Below are 16,456 nucleotides of genomic sequence, written 5' to 3'. Positions count from 1 at the left end.
ATAGGTAGGATAACTGATTCAAACGTAGATGTTATGGAACTTCAGGAGGATTTAAACAAACTCTATTCTTGGTCAGAAAAGTGGCAGATGCAGTTCAATGTAGATAAATGCAAGGTTCTGAAGCTCGGGAGTGCCCATAACCCTAGTACTTATAAGTTAAATGATGTAGAACTTAGCCATACAGATTGCGAAAAGGACTTGGGGGTTATGGTGAGCAGAAACCTTAAACCAAGACAGCAATGCCTAAGCGTACGTAATAAGGCAAATAGATTACTGGGATTTATATCAAGAAGTGTAAGCAACAGAAGTCCAGAGGTCATACTGCAGCTTTATACATCATTAGTAAGGCCTCACCTAGATTATGCAGCTCAGTTCTGGTCTCCATATTACAGAATGGACATAAATTCGTTAGAAAACATTCAGCGTAGGATGACTAAATTAATACATAGCATTAGAAATCTTCCTTATGAAGAAAGATTGAAGACTCTTAAGTTACATTCACTTGTTAGACGAAGAATGAGGGGAGACCTGATCGAAGTGTATAAGTAGAAGATAGGTATTAATAAAGGGGATATTAATAAGGTCTTGAGGATGTCTCTCCAAGAGAGAACCCGCAGTAATGGATTTAAATTAGATAAGTTTAGATTTAGAAAGGACATAGGAAAGTATTGGTTTGGAAATAGGGTAGTTGATGAGTGGAACAGTCTACCTAGTTGGGTTATTGAGGCTGGGACTTTGGGTAGTTTCAAATTTAGGTTGGATAAGTACATGAGTGGGAGGGGTTGGATTTGAGTGGGACTTTCACATCAGAGCTTATTTCTTGGGTGGCATTGAAAATTGGGTTGGGCAAATGTTTTGTTAGTGGGATGAATTGTAAAAGACCTGCCTAGTATGGGCCAACAGGCCTCCTGCAGTGTGCCTCCTTTCTTATGTTCTTATGTTCTTATGGAGAGGTTCAGGGGAATCGACCTGACGACACTGGAAGACAGGAGAGAGGGACAGGATAACGACATATAAAATACTGAGAGAAATCGACAAGGTGGATAGGGAAAGAATGTTTCAGAGATGGGACACAGCAATATGGGGTCACAACTGGAAGTTAAAGACTTAGATGAGTCACAGGGATGTTAAGAAGTATTTCTTCAGCCACAGAGTTGTCAAGAAGTGGAACAATCTGGAGAGTGGTGTAGTGGAGGCAGGATTCATACATAACTTTAAGAATAGATACGGTAAAGCTCATGGAGCAGGGAGAAAGTGGACCTAGTAGCGACCAGCGAAGAGGCGGGGCCAGGAGCTGTGAATCGACCCCTGCAACCACAAACAAATAAGTACAAATGAGTAAGTACTCTCGCGCGCACACTATCGACAAGTGCCTTTGACAACCAGTAACTATTACAACAGGCCAAACACTAATAACATTATCTCAAAGAAATTAAGTTATATAATAATTAACCTTCCTGTGTTATTTAATACCAATTGTGCAATAAACATTCATTTATATATTGAAAATAGTCATTATAATTTAATATATATACATTTTTTTTTCAACAAGTCGGCCGTCTCCCACCGAGGCAGGGTGACCCAAAAAAGAAAGAAAATCCCCAAAAAGAAAATACTTTCATCATCATTCAACACATCATTCACACATAATCACTGTTTTTGCAGAGGTGCTCAGAACACAACAGTTTAGAAGCATATACGTATAAAGATACACAACATATCCCTCCAAACTGCTAATATATATACATATGTACATTATATATATATATATATATATATATATATATATATATATATATATATATATATATATATATATATATATATATATATATGAAACGTATCGGCGTTGGTCGAAATTTTTGGTATCGGTATCGGCCAAAATTTTGGTATCGTCCCATCCCTAAATTTTTTGTTATATAGCTTCAAGATTGGTAATCTCAATAACGTCAACATATGCGCCTCTAGTGGCCCTTAACACATCTAATCAATACTCCACTTCATTCCAGGTACTGGCTTGCAACGAGTCTGGTGTGACTTTTCCAATCTCATCATTTATTCTAGAATCGAGTGTCTTAATGTCAGCTACTGGTATTCAGAAAATATAATCCTTCACAAACAGGTGCTCGTGTCAACTTGTAGCGGCTTCACCTCTCACACTGAGATGGAAAGGGGAGGGAGGGGGTTATGTTGGCCGGGGTTCGCTCCCTAAACGAATAAACCACTTTGTATTTCACACACTTCTCTTTCTTTCATTTCTGCTGTTCACCTCATCTTCGAATGACCCATCTACCGATGCATCCACTACCTAGTGATGAATAGTGATGAAGGAAATTGGTGTACTGGACCACTCTGACAAGGTCCTGTATCCTTTAGAAGATAACAAAATGCAGATATAGTACACACAGACTTTGCGAAAGCCTCTAACAAGTGCGACCATGGGGTAATAGCACACAAAATGCGTGATAAAGGAAATACAGGAGAAGTTGGGAGATGAATATATAACTTCCTAACAAACAGAACACAAAAAGTAATAGTAAGCAGAGTAAAGTCTGAGGCGGATACAGTGAAAAGCTCTGTTCCACAAGGCACAGTGCTCACTCCCATTCTGTTCCTCATCCTCATATCTGACAGAGATGTAAGCCATGGCTCTGTGTCTTCCTTTGCGGATGACACTCGAATTGCCATGAGTGTCTTCCATCGAAGACACTAAGTTTCCCAGCGGACATCAACCAGAGCTTTAAAAGGGCCGCAGAAAACAATATGAAGTTCAATGAAAAGAAATTTCAACTACTCAGATATGGAAAACTTGAGGAAATTAAAACTTTATCGGGATATAAAACAAATTCTAACCATACAATAGAGCGAAAAACTAATGTAAAGGACCTGGAAGTGATAATGTCAGAGGATCTCACCTTCAAAGATCACGACAATGTATCTACCTCATCTGCTAGAAAAATGATGGGATGCATAATGAGAACCTTCAAAACTAGGAATGCCAAACCCATGATGATTTTCTTCAAATCGCTTGTTCTCTCTAGGCTGGAATACTGCTGTACACCAACTGCCCCCTTCAAGGCAGGCGAAATTGCTGACTTGGAGAATGTACAGAGAACTTTCACGGCACACATAAGTACGATAAGGCACCTAAATTACTGGGAACGGTTGAAGTCCCTTGATCTGTATTCCCTGGAACGCAGGCGAGAGAGATATATGATAATATACACTTGGAAAAAAACCTACACACGAAAATCACTCCCCACGAAATCAAAAGACTCGGCAGGAGATGCAATATTACCCCAATGAAAAGCAGGGGCCCCACGAGTACACTGAGGGACAACACAATAAGTGTCAGGGATCCAAGACTGTTCAACTGCCTCCCAGTATACATAAGGGGGATTACCAATAGACCCGTGGCTGTCTTCAAGAAGGCGCTGGACAGACACCTGAAGTCAGTACCTGATCAGCTGGGCTATGGTTCATACGTCGGTTTACGTGCGGCCAGCAGTAACAACTTGGTTGATCAGACCCTGATCCATCATGAGGCCTGGTCTCAGACCGGGTCACGGGAGCGATGACCCCCGAAACCCTCTCCAGGTAAATTTCAGGAGTAAAAATTAGTGATGATGGTTGAGAGTGGAATAGTAAAAATTATATTTATTTCCTGCACACACCTTCCTTCCAGTCTGACATTAAACTCTGCATTACTTACAATCACCTTCATTTTCCCTTTTTTTAAATGTTCTTTTTCAACTTACTTGTTTTACGCAGCTTTCCAAACACCTCCAGTCACTTGTTAATAATGTTTCGAATATGATAAAAACCATTGCGTCATTGTAACAAATAAGTGAAAACATTTTATTACATTAAATTCATTGTATTTCAAAATCAATACCTAACCCAGACATCCTCTTTAATACCTTTATCCATCTTTTTCTTCTACAAACACACTTTGTCTTCCCAACACTCCTTCAGTAACAATTATATCGTACACTAAACATATTCAAAACTAATTCATGTATAATACACTCTCTTTGTATACTTTTCTTTTATACACGAGGTTATATATACTCTGGCCATCCTTACATAATGTTTGTATATTGAACAAATTCAACCATTCCGAAATTATCTTTATTTTGTATGGTTTAAGATCAGCTACACGAGAGTCAATGAAACCGCAGTCCACCTAAGTACTAACATGAAGGATAATAATAATAATAATAATAATAATAATAATAATAATAATAATAATCTTGGATGGCTTAATTCCTAACACACTAAATTTTGTACTCTCTCTCTCTCTCTCTCTCTCTTTGTGTGTATATATATATATATATATATATATATATATATATATATATATATATATATATATATATATATATATATATGTATATATATATATATATATATATATATATATATATATATATATATATATATATATATATATATATATATATATATATATATACAAAGAGAGAGAGAGAGAGAGAGAGAGAGAGAGAGAGAGAGTACAAAATTTAATGTGTTAGGAATTAAGCCATCCAAGATTATTATTATTATTATTATTATTATTATTATTATTATAAAAAAAAGCGCTAAACCACTCGTCAAAGTAAACTTAGATATTAGCTGATATTTAGTATAACTTTAATTGTTTTCGTGTTAGGAAATACTTACTAGTGTTTCTGCTTCAGTATTGTACTTTATAAAATACGTATACGCCTCTTTTGAGATAGATGTAACTTTAGGCCCGGCATTGTTTTACGTGCGCACTGAACGACCCTCGTATACATGACCCATGTGTACAGTGGTTGAGCACAGTCCTATTAAATCTCGAACTGCTTACACCAAGGTCAAGCTGTAGATAAGAACACTTAAGTTATAGTTCAGGTCACTAGTATCCTTATCCATAGCTTGTCCAGCTTATTTAGCAGCTGGTCAGGTCAGGTGATGAGAGTCACTAACTGGCGGCAAGTTATAATAATAATAACAAATTTATTTCAGCATGATACAATGTTTGTACAGAGATGAGTGACATTTGGTTGTGCACGCTGAAAGTCCATAGTTATGAACAGCATTTCGGGATTTAAGAAGCACTTTGAACTGTACAGACACTCAATGTTTTTGGCAAAAAAAAAAAAAGTTGTGTACGACCCCACACACTAACATTCATAAACCAAATTTATAATACCAAGAACAAAACACGAGCCAGCAAGAACACAAAAATATATTTTATTAAAGACACTCGTGGAAGCGTACTCAGCTCACACTGAGTGTCCGTGGTTCGATCCCCGATACGAGTAGAAACATTAGACGTGTTTTCTTACGCCTGCTGTCCCTGCTCACCTAGCAGCATGTAGGTAGCTGAGTATTAGCCGACTGGTGTGGGTGGCATCCTGTGGGGTGGCAGTATACCTTAGATAGGGCTGGGTTTGAAGGTATTCTCTTCTTGAAGGGTGGATGTGAGGTACAAGAGGGACAGAGGACTAGGAAGTGAAACCGTGGCTGGTAGTGTGGCTTACCTGTAAGCTGTTTGATGACGACATGTGTGGTCACACGTTGGTACTGTTCACTCAGGTGTTGACGTTATCTAGTCTAGGATGTCGAACGTTATCTTGCCCAGGATGTTGAATGTTCAAACTTTATTTAGTACTGCATGTCAAACGTTATCCAGCCCAGGATTCGAAGTTATGGAAGCTTGGATTCAGTAGTTTCTCAATACGATGGTAACTTATCCAAAACTGGCATCCACTTTATGCCTTTTGTGTAAAACTACTACTACTTCTTGCTATGTAGCTGCCTGTCCCTGTTTACCACAGGTTTGTACCTGAGGCTGTGGGTCTAAACGTAGTAACCTCAGCAGTGGCTGCAGTGACCTCGGATGTAGTGATCTCAGCAGCAGATACAACGTTTCCTCTCAATAATGACTGCTCATTGGTCACAATATTTTCTTTTTACCAAATAAGAGTGGAGGTTTTACGAAACAATAATAACACATACAGACACAGGTCCATTCAACTTAGAGAAGTAGACTCATGTTACCCTGCTCGTCTGCGCTCTGCACAACTGCTGTTTCTTCTACCGGACCTTTACTAACAAAGTAATTTACAAGGACTACTGATAACAGAGACCGTCTGTAGGCCTGCTGCCACTTAGATGATGTACGTGAACAGGAATGCTGTCAATATCTACAAGGCTATTGTCGAAGATATTCCATACGACTGTTGTCAGAGATATCTTACGGGATTATTATTAACTAGATCATTTGTAGGACTGTTGGCAATAGAAATCTTCTACAGGATTGATGGTAAGATTATTTATAAGAATGTTGACAACAGATATCTTTTACAGGACTGCTGACAAAATCTTCTACAAGCTTGTTGACAACAGAGTCTTCTACAGCATCGGTGTCAACAAGATCTTCAACGGCTGAAAGAGTTCCGTAGAGCAGCGCGATGTTGCACCAGGCAGTACGGAATTGCACAAGAAGTGACCGGTCGACCGCCAGGCTCAAGAGTGAAACAGAGAAGAGTAGCGCTGAAGGCAGCAGCGCGGTGGCGAGTGGCACAGGGTGAATGCCAGGTTGCCAAGAGATGTATGAGTAGCGGCGCTGCATCCGTGCCACTCCGTGTCAGTCCAGATCCATAGTACTGCTCGCCACGGTACCGCACCAAACCTTACCCCTCCCACATCCAACCTAAAGCACACGAGGTAACTTCATAAAGAACCTCCAGAGGGAATGAACGATTAGGTTAGAAAACTACCAGAGGAACGACCATGGGAGGAACGATTAGGTGAGTAACTACCAGAACAACGACAATGGGAGGAACGATTAGGTGAAAAACTACCAGAGGAATGACCATGGGAGGAACGATTAGGTGAGAAACTACCAGAGGAATGACCATGGGACGAACGATTAGGTGAGAAACCACCAGAGGAATGACTATGGGACGAACGATTAGGTGAGAAACTACTAGAGGAACGACCATGGGAGGAACGATTAGGTGAGAAACTACCAGAAGAGCGACCATGGGAGGAACGATTATGTGAGAAACTACCAGAAGAACGAGCATGGGACGAAGAATTAGGTGAGAAACTCCCAGAGGAACGACCATGGGACGAACGATTAAGTGAGAAAGTACTAGAGGAACGACTATGGGAGGAATGATTAAAGAAAAACCATCAGAGGAGAAATTATCAGTTGATTAACAAGGAAGAAAGGACAAGGGAAGGAACAACCAAAGAAACTGCCAGGGAAGGAACAGTCATATCAGTCACATCACTGTCACATCAGTCACATCACTGCCATATAATTTATATCGCTGTTACATCACAGTCGTATCAGTCATATCACTGCCAGTGTCACATCAATGTCACATCAGTCATCATACAATAAATGGTAAAAACGCTGACCAGTCAGCGAACTCTCAAAAATTAAAGTGGCATGTTATTATGCTATAAAGAGGTGGACAAATGTACCACAGAGGTGGACAATTGTACCACAGAGGTGGACAAGTGTACCACAGAGGTGGACAAGTGTACCACAGAGGTGGACAAGTGTATCACAGAGATGGACAAGTGTACCACAGAGGTGAACAAGTGTACCACAGAGGTGAACAAGTGTACCACAGAGGTGAACAAGTGTACCACAGAGATGGACAAGTGTACCACAGAGGTGAACGAGTGTACCACAGAGGTGGACAAGTGTACCACAGAGGTGGACAAGTGTACCACAGAGGTGAACAAGTGTACCACAGAGGTGAACAAGTGTACCACAGAGGTGGACAAGTGTACCACAGAGGTGAACAAGTGTACCACAGAGGTGAACAAGTGTACCACAGAGGTGAACAAGTGTACCACAGAGGTGAACAAGTGTACCACAGAGGTGAACAAGTGTACCACAGAGGTGAACAAGTACACCCCGATGGGACGTACAGCTTATTTATTCAGTGCTCTTTTCATTAACAGGGTGCACGCGCGCGCACACACACATGCACGCACAAATAAATAAACACTAACAAGCACGCACAAATAAATAAATGAACACACACACTCAGACAATTCGGCGAGTACACGGCTTGACCTTGATAGCTGGACACGTATCTTCCCTCAAGGGAGGTTCCTTGACGCTGGTGAGGAGCTGTTAATCTAGGGAAGTGGATCTATGCTCGCTTCCTGAATTGAGCCTGAATGCCTTCTGTTCATCCCCCAGGCGCTGTATAATCCCTACGGGATTAGCCCTTCCCCATGATAATAATAATGGACACGTACCTAAGCTCTCCGTCGACGCCCTCGCTTAATTAAGGAGGTTCCTTGCTGTCCGTGAGGGGCTCAACATTCAAGGAACTGGACATGACCTTTCTTTCTCCGAATCGTACCTGAATGACCCCCTCCCCACTCCCACCCTTTCCCAGGCTGTATATGACCGTAATTGGTTTAGCGATGTCTAATCCGTTTAAGTTGTTTTTCTTGGATCTATCAATTATGATCCGGGAAAGTATTTGTTAGGGAGATCTGGAAGGTAGACTCTAGTATAGAAAGTGAAAGTGCAGTAGAAAGTGTGAAAAAAGTGCAAAGTGTAAAGAAATTAACCAGGAGAAGAACCACAGAAGTAGAACGGCATTGTTGACTAACAGCTCGTCCTTTTAATCACAAACGTTATTTTACTGTTGTAAAGAGTCAAATGAGTAACTAATGAAGGTACCTTAAACAGTGAAAAACTGGCACAGTTGTTTACCGTACTCGGTGGGTCTCCAGGAGGCCAAATGAAGGACTGGTGAAAAAATGTGGATGGCAGAGGAACGGGAGATTACGTATGACCGAATTGACAGGTGGAGAGGACAATTCACAAATAACCCACACATGAGAGTGGAGCTTACGACGTTTTTGTTTTTTTTTTCCGTCTGACTTGGACCATTTACAAAGTTCCAGTCACGGTATTGTGCCCTTTTGTTCTTTTGGGGAGGACAAAGTGAACCTGGGAAAAATATGTCCATTCAAACTGACCCTCATAACAGAAATGACAAGATATTATGAAACAGTGACGTTTTCTTTTTGCACTACAGGACTTTTTGTTGACTTTATCTTCTATTTATATTTTTTATGTTGAGATATGTTACAATTGGTTATTTCTTATGGGCAGAGAACATCCTTACCTAACCGATAAATTGTATGTCAACTGTATGAGAAATGCACACACAGTAGATGTTTGTGGCAGCTGAGACGATGAGTGACGACTTAAGGTTGATTCTGTAGATGACCACTTGGCTGCCGGAGGATTATTATTACTGTATTACATTCATGGGGGAGGGGGAGAGCTAAACCCTAGGCAGAATTGGATTTAGGCATATGCTAAACAAGCTAAGGCTTATGGTATCTCAGTCTGTAGGGGTCTGAAAAGTTCAGAATTTATTTTTTCATTTACTTTTGCCTGAACTTGGCTCTGAACCCAAACCTAATACACTTTTATTATCAAAAATTGCAATTTTTTTACGAAATTTAATATATATTTAATATACTAGTAATGCCAAGCCCATGATGACACTCTTCAGGTCACTCGTTTTCTATCTAGGCTGCAAATATTGCTGCACACTAACAGCACCTTTCAAGGCAGGTATAATTGGTGGCCTAGAAAGTATACAGAGAACCTTCACGGCACACATAACTGCGATAAAACACCTCAATTACTGGGAACGCTTGAAGTTCCTCATCCTGTACTCCCTAAAACGCAGGCGGGAGAGATACATGATTATATACACTTGGAAAATCCTAGAAGGATTACTACCAAACTTGCACACGAAAACCACTCTCTATGAAAGCAAAATACTCGGCAGACGATGCAACATCCCCCCAATGAAAAGCAGGGGCGCCACTATTATTATTATAATCAAGGGGGAAGCGCTAAACCCAGAGGATTATACAGCGCCTGGGGGGGGGATGTGGAAGGCATTCAGGCTTAATTTGGGAAACTGGAGCACAGATCCAATTCCCTAAATCAAGAGCTCCTCACCAACATCAAGGAACCTTCCTTGAGGGGAGGGGCGCCACTAGCACGATAAAAGAGAACACAATAAGCATCAGGGTGCCCAGGACTGTTCAACTGCCTATAGACCTATAGACCCCTGGCTGTCTTCAAGAAGGCGCTGGACAGGCACCTAAAGCTAGTACCTGACCAGCCGGACTGTGGTTCGTACGTCGGGTTGCATGCGGCCAACAGTAACAGGCTGGTTGATCAGGCCCTGATCCACCATGAGGCCTGGTCACAGACCAGGCCGCGGGGGCGTTGACCCCCGAAACCCTTTCCAGGTATACCATATAGCAAGTTAGCTTACCTGAACTTTTAAGGACATCATGATCTTTCGTTCAAAAAACAAGAAAATGTCATAACTTACTGATTTCTTGTATTAACTCTGCCATATGGCCAAATACATTCGCTTTCGTCTCTTTTGTTGGAGTTCGTTGGTTCGAACTATGTAACAGCGTTGACTCATATGTTTTTATATTACTGAATTTTATTCTTGCACTGGATGACCCATCTGGGTTTAGCGCTTTTATTAAAATTAATGTGTGTGTGTATACTCACCTATTTGTGGTTGCAGGGGTCGACTCATAGCTCCTGGACCCGCCTCTTCACTGATCGCTACTAGGACCTCTCTCTCCCTGCTCCAAGAGCTTATCAAACTTCGTCTTAAAACTATGTATGGTTCCCGCCTCCACTACGTCACTTTCTAGGCTATTACACTTCCTGACAACTCTGTGACTGAAGAAATGCTTCCTAACATCCCTTTGACTCATCGGAGTCTTCAGCTTCCAACTGTGACCCCTTGTTTCTGTGTCCCATCTCTGGAACATCCTGTCTTTGTCCACCTTGTCAATTCCTAGCAGTATTTTATGTCGTTATCATGTCTCCCCTGATCCTCCTGTCTTCCAGTGTCGTCAGGCCGATTTTCCGATTTCCCTTAACCTTTCTTCGTAGGACAATCCCCTTAGCTCTGGGACTAGTCTTGTTGCAAACCTTTGCACTTTCTCTAATTTCTTGACGTGCTTGACCAGGTGTGGATTCCAAACTGGTGCTGCATACTCCAATATGGGCCTGACGTATATGGTGTACAGTCTTGAATGATTCCTTACTGAGGTATCGGAACGCTATTCTTAAGTTTTCCAGGCGCCCATATGCTGCAGTAGTTATCTGATTGATGTGCGCCTCAGGAGATTTGGTCGGTATTATACTCACCCCAAGATCTTTTTCTTTGAGTGAGGTTTGCAGTCTTTGGCCACCTAGACTATATTCTGTCTGCGGTCTTCTTTGACCTTCCCCGATCTTCATGACTTTGCATTTGGCGGGGTTAAATTCAAGGAGCCAGTTGCTGGACCAGGCTTGTAGCCTGTCCAGGTCTCTTTGTAGTCCTGCCTGATCCTCGATCGATTTAATTCTTCTCATTAACTTCACATCATCTGCAAACAGGGACATTTCTGAGTCTATCCCTTCCGTTATGTCATTCACATACACCAAAAACAGCACAGGTTCTAGGACTGACCCCTGTGGAACCCCGCTCATCACAAGCGCCCACTCTGACACCTTGTCACATACCATGACTCGTCGTTGCCTCCCCATCAGATATTCTCTGATCCAATGCAGTGCGCCTTTCCTGGTATGCATGCCTGATCCTCTATTATTATTATTATTATTATTATAATCAAAAAGAAGCGCTAAGCCACAAGGACTATACAGCCCTGATCCTCTAGCTTTTGCATTAAGCTCTTGTGGGGAACTGTGTCGAAGGCCTTCTTGCAGTCCAAGAAAATGCAGTATATCCACCCCTCTCTCGTATCTTTCTTCTGTAACCTTGTCATAAAACTCCAGTAGGTTTGTGACACAGGATTTACCTTCCTTGAAACCGTGCTGGCTGTCGTTTATAAGCTTGTATCTTTCTAGGTGCTCCACCACACTCCATGACTTTGCATACTATACACGTCAGTGACACAGGTCTGTAGTTTAATGCCTCGTGTCTGTCTCCTCCTTAAAGACTGAGACTACATTTACCATCTTCCCTACCTCAGGTAGTTGCGAAGTTTCAATGGATGTGTTGAAAATTTTTGTTAGTGGCACACACAGCATCTCTGCTACCCCTCTAAGGACCCACAGAGAGATGTTGTCTGGTCCCACCGCCTTTGCAGTATCAAGTTCACATAGCAGCTTCTTCACCTCCTCAGTTGTGTGTATTTCATCCAGCACTTGTTGGTGTACCTCCCTATTCTGACTTCCTGAGGTCCTTCCTGTCTCCACTGTAAATACCTCTTTAAATCTCATGTTGAGCTCCTCACATACCTCTTGGTCGTTTCTTCTGAACTCCCCACTTTCCTTCCTCAGCCAGAACCACTCGTTCTGGTCTCCCCATTATTTCTGTTTCCCTTGGGAACAAATCTCTCTGCCTCCTTGCATTTTGTTGTCACATAATCCATCATTTCTTTTACTGGTTTTCCTGCCAATTCTCTCTCCCACTGAACGTCTTGCACGAAGCTCCTCATGCCTGTGTAGTCCCCCCTTTTGTAGTTTGGTTTTTCTCGTCCTATTCCTGCTACCCTCTCCACTTAGAGGTCAACTATGTAATCAAAGCACATTATTATTATTATAATCAAGGGGGAAGCGCTAAACCCGGAGGATTATACAGCGCCTGGGGGGGGGATGTGGAAGGCATTCAGGCTTAATTCGGGGAACTGGAGCATAGATCCAATTCCCTAAATCAAGAGCCCCTCACCAACATCAAGGAACCTTCCTTGAGGGGTAATCAAAGCACAGAACCACATGATCACTAGCTCCAAGGGGCCTTTCATATGTGATATCTTCGATGTCCGAACTACTCAAAGTGAATACTAGGTCTAGTCTTGCTGGATCATCCTCACCTCTCTTTCTGGCAGTGTGTGTGTGTGTACTCACCTATTTGTGGTTGCAGGGGTCGAGTCTTAGCTCCTGGCCCTGCCTCTTCACTGGTTGCTACTGGGTCCTCTGTCTCCCTGCTCCATGTGTGTGTGTGTGTGTTTGTTTTAGTGCTAATCAAGTTACAGTTTGCAAATTACACTTCTTTTTCTGACAATTTCAAGTTTTAACACTATTTTACTCCTAGTAATTAAACCAATTTGCAGTATTATGTTCCTATTATCTTTAAACTGAATAATTAAAGGCAAATTTTTGAAGTTCTAATGGAATAACAGTCCCAACCCTGTGAAAGTGAAATTTACCTGTAAGGTGGAAACATGAGAGGAAAAAAAATAAGATTTGTAAAGTTTTTCAGCCTAAACATGATATTTATAGATGCTGTCAGAAATTATGTGGGGGATTTTTTTTTCACGAGAACACAATCTCGACTGAACCTTCAACATTCCACACACTGAGAACTCTTGACAAACAAATGATGACTTACTGATGTTGATGTATCTTGGAGATTTGTGGGAGTTTAGGAACACTGGGATCGCAAACAATGTCCATCCTTCGATGTTCACCATCTCAGCTCCCCAACTAACTCTGGGACCCTGGATTAAGAACATTTAGTTCCCGAATATTTATAAAAATTTACACCAGTAAAAGTGGCTATTTAGTGGACTATAATTATAAAAAATCTGAACAGACATGATGGCTTTAAGTATTTTGCTTGGTCTATTATTTTCCAATTAAGAACATTTCAATAAGTGAAGAACATATTACTTACCAAGGTATTACCTTGGCAATATATCCCAACGCCTCCTAACAAAAAAGCAAACTAATATTGGCCAATACTTAGCTACCTTACCTGTTGTGTGGGGGTTAACACACACTGGGAGGCAGGGTGGATCTCCTATGAAACTTATGAAGCTTAAGCTTCAGGAGCCCTAGTCCCAGAGGGGCCATAGAAGTGACTTTCGTCCACTTTGCTTAAAATCTTCGGCTCTGCTCTATGAGAAGGGGCTCCCGTAACAGTTCAAGCTTCAGCACCCCGAAGTTGTAGGTCCACCAGCGCTGGGAGGCGTACATTAATAATCAGATGATACATGCGGTAGACAATATGGCATCTCATTCATTATTATTATTATAATCAAAGGGGAAGCGCTAAACCCGTAGGATTATACAGCGCCCGGGGGGGGGGGGATGTGGAAGGCATTCAGGCTTAATTCGGGGAACTGGAGCACAGTTCCAATTCCCTAAATCAAGAGCCCCTCACCAACATCAAGGAACCTTCCATGAGGGGGCCTCTCATTCAGCTACCCGTCTTTTGTCCATCAATAACATCCCTATTCTGTCATTTCATTACATATCTGGACCCTTCCATATGTATTTCGTCTTCATTTATCTTGTAACATTTAATGGTCCTCTAATATTATTAATGGACATTGTAATTTCGAGAAACATTGACAAAATCGTTGATTAGTCTTCCCATACCACCATATTTTTTTTTTTTTCTCTAGCTTGTACACACACACAAATTTATTGATATTTCTAGGTATATAATACAGAATACTATTTTTTTTCAAAATACATATTACAATAATTACATTTTACTTAATAAACTGATTAAAATAAATAAGTTAATCATAGGGGATATATTGGTTACCCTGTGACTTATTACCTTTTAAAAGTCACATCAATATTACACACCTACAGTATTATATAAACATTATTATCCCTATCAATTTTGTACAAACAAATCATAGGAAAATTATTAAAATTTTCCACAGATGAAGACGTCTTAAAAAAAGAAGAGGTTAGTGAAACAGAGGTTATGAAACAAGAAGATAAAAAGAGGTGCCGAGTAAGGGACTAGCAAGACCCCAAAATGAAATGATCAGCAACCATACCTTTGTACCCTTCAACCCCACCACAGAATCTTCCCTTTCTCCTGTCCTGCCCTTTCATGTTACTTCCCCTCTCTCCTTATACCTCTACCTACTCCATTACCTTCTCGTGCCACCTCACACCCCTCCTACTACTTCTCATCACATCCCCACCCAGTCACCTGTCTTAGCATCTCCCAACATTCCACCCACTTCTACTGATTTCCTAGTCGCTACCCTTCCCATGTTCTCCTACACCCTGTTCCCAACTTGAGATACTTTCTCAAGCCTTTCTCTATTCCCCAAGATACTACTCTTCCTGTGCCTCCCTCTACTCTTTTTTCCTTTCGAAATGGAGTACTGCTGTTCCCCAGTGAAGGAGATATAACCCCGTCAAGCCAAATCCAATTCAAAAGGTATACAAGGAAGACTAATACAGTGGAGTGTAAGTGTTGAAGCATATGGATGTGAATGTCATCTGGCTAAGTTCCTATTGGCTGGCACTCAGGGTCAATGTGAATTCTTGGAGTGTGAATGCAATGTTATAAGGTTCTTCAACATGGGACGTAAAATCTAGTTGGGTGAACCCCACTTGGGTTTGGAGTGAAGAGGGATAAATGTAGCCCTTGAGAAACACGGAGGTGATGGTCTGCACATTTTCGCTGACAATGGTAAGGACAGGGGTAGAGTCTGGTGAGTATTTGCCTGCTGACTCTCCAGGTTTTTCCAGACTACATACAGAAGCAGTAGCATTTACAGTGGAGACTCAAGTACACTGACAAGTTCATTTTGCTATCCATAAAATTCAACATGGCAAATATCTCCCCCATCTCCCTCCTATATATCCTAACCCGAACCTCACTCTGTACATAAAAACTTCTGTGCTTTTAATAACATACTTTCCAGTCCATACATTTGCAATATCTGCCACATGGCTCCCATGTCAACCCTTTCATATGCCTTTTCTTAATCTAAAAATGCAATAAACAGCTCCATACCCTTATCTAAGTACATACTGCTTGCTTATATGCTTCACATCCCTTACTCTTCATAAATCCTCCCTGCTTCTCTGTAATCCTACTTTCTGATGTACAAATTTGTATAGTTCTTAATTTTAATAATTTATAGAAATTAGCAACTTTGTACAGGAAGCAGATTCCTGTGGCACCCTGTGACATCCCTATTAACAGCTTCTTGTTTGACTCAATTTTAGTTTTCAGATTAATATTTCATGAGAAACATTTTCTTAAGCTTTCCTAAAGTTCAGATAAATGCAATCCATCTATCCATTTTATTCATAAATTATTTCTTTAAGTGTTGTAATAAGGTAGCTAAATACTGTACCAATATGCAGGAATTCTCTCATCAAAAAACGAACTGTTGATGGCACATATCCATTTCATTGCTTTCCAGGTGTACTATCCATTTTTCTCAAGCAACTTTTTTCAAGTAATTTCCCAACAATATTGGTTACTGTTAAGACAGTACAAAAGCATACTACTTTCTAGAGTTATGATAATGACTTGCTTTGGCCTTAGCAAAGCTCACTCTCATCCCAAAAGGAAAAAACTGATTCTTAAACCTATGCATATCATGTTCTTGGGAAGTTGCTGGATGACCATCCAAATGACAGTGGAAACAAATA

The 16,456-nt window shown here is 41.0% G+C and overlaps 1 protein-coding gene across 1 annotated transcript in view; it reads right to left on the bottom strand.

Moving 5' to 3' along the window:
- The window catches only part of LOC128691056 (uncharacterized), a gene marked incomplete at its 3' end in the record, with an annotated part of 80,321 nt that extends 73,741 nt beyond the window's left edge, over nucleotides 1–6,580 (bottom strand). The window contains 1 exon segment of the mRNA XM_070089253.1: nucleotides 5,529–6,580. Within this exon segment, the coding sequence (XP_069945354.1) occupies nucleotides 5,529–5,552 (24 nt within the window).
- Nucleotides 6,581–16,456: the final 9,876 nt, after the last annotated feature.

The sequence above is a fragment of the Cherax quadricarinatus genome, chromosome 27 (assembly GCF_038502225.1).
Source record: "Cherax quadricarinatus isolate ZL_2023a chromosome 27, ASM3850222v1, whole genome shotgun sequence".
In the NCBI taxonomy this organism is placed as follows: domain Eukaryota; kingdom Metazoa; phylum Arthropoda; class Malacostraca; order Decapoda; family Parastacidae; genus Cherax; species Cherax quadricarinatus.
Note: the sequence above shows the minus strand (reverse complement) of the source record. Positions and strands in the feature narration are given on the sequence as shown.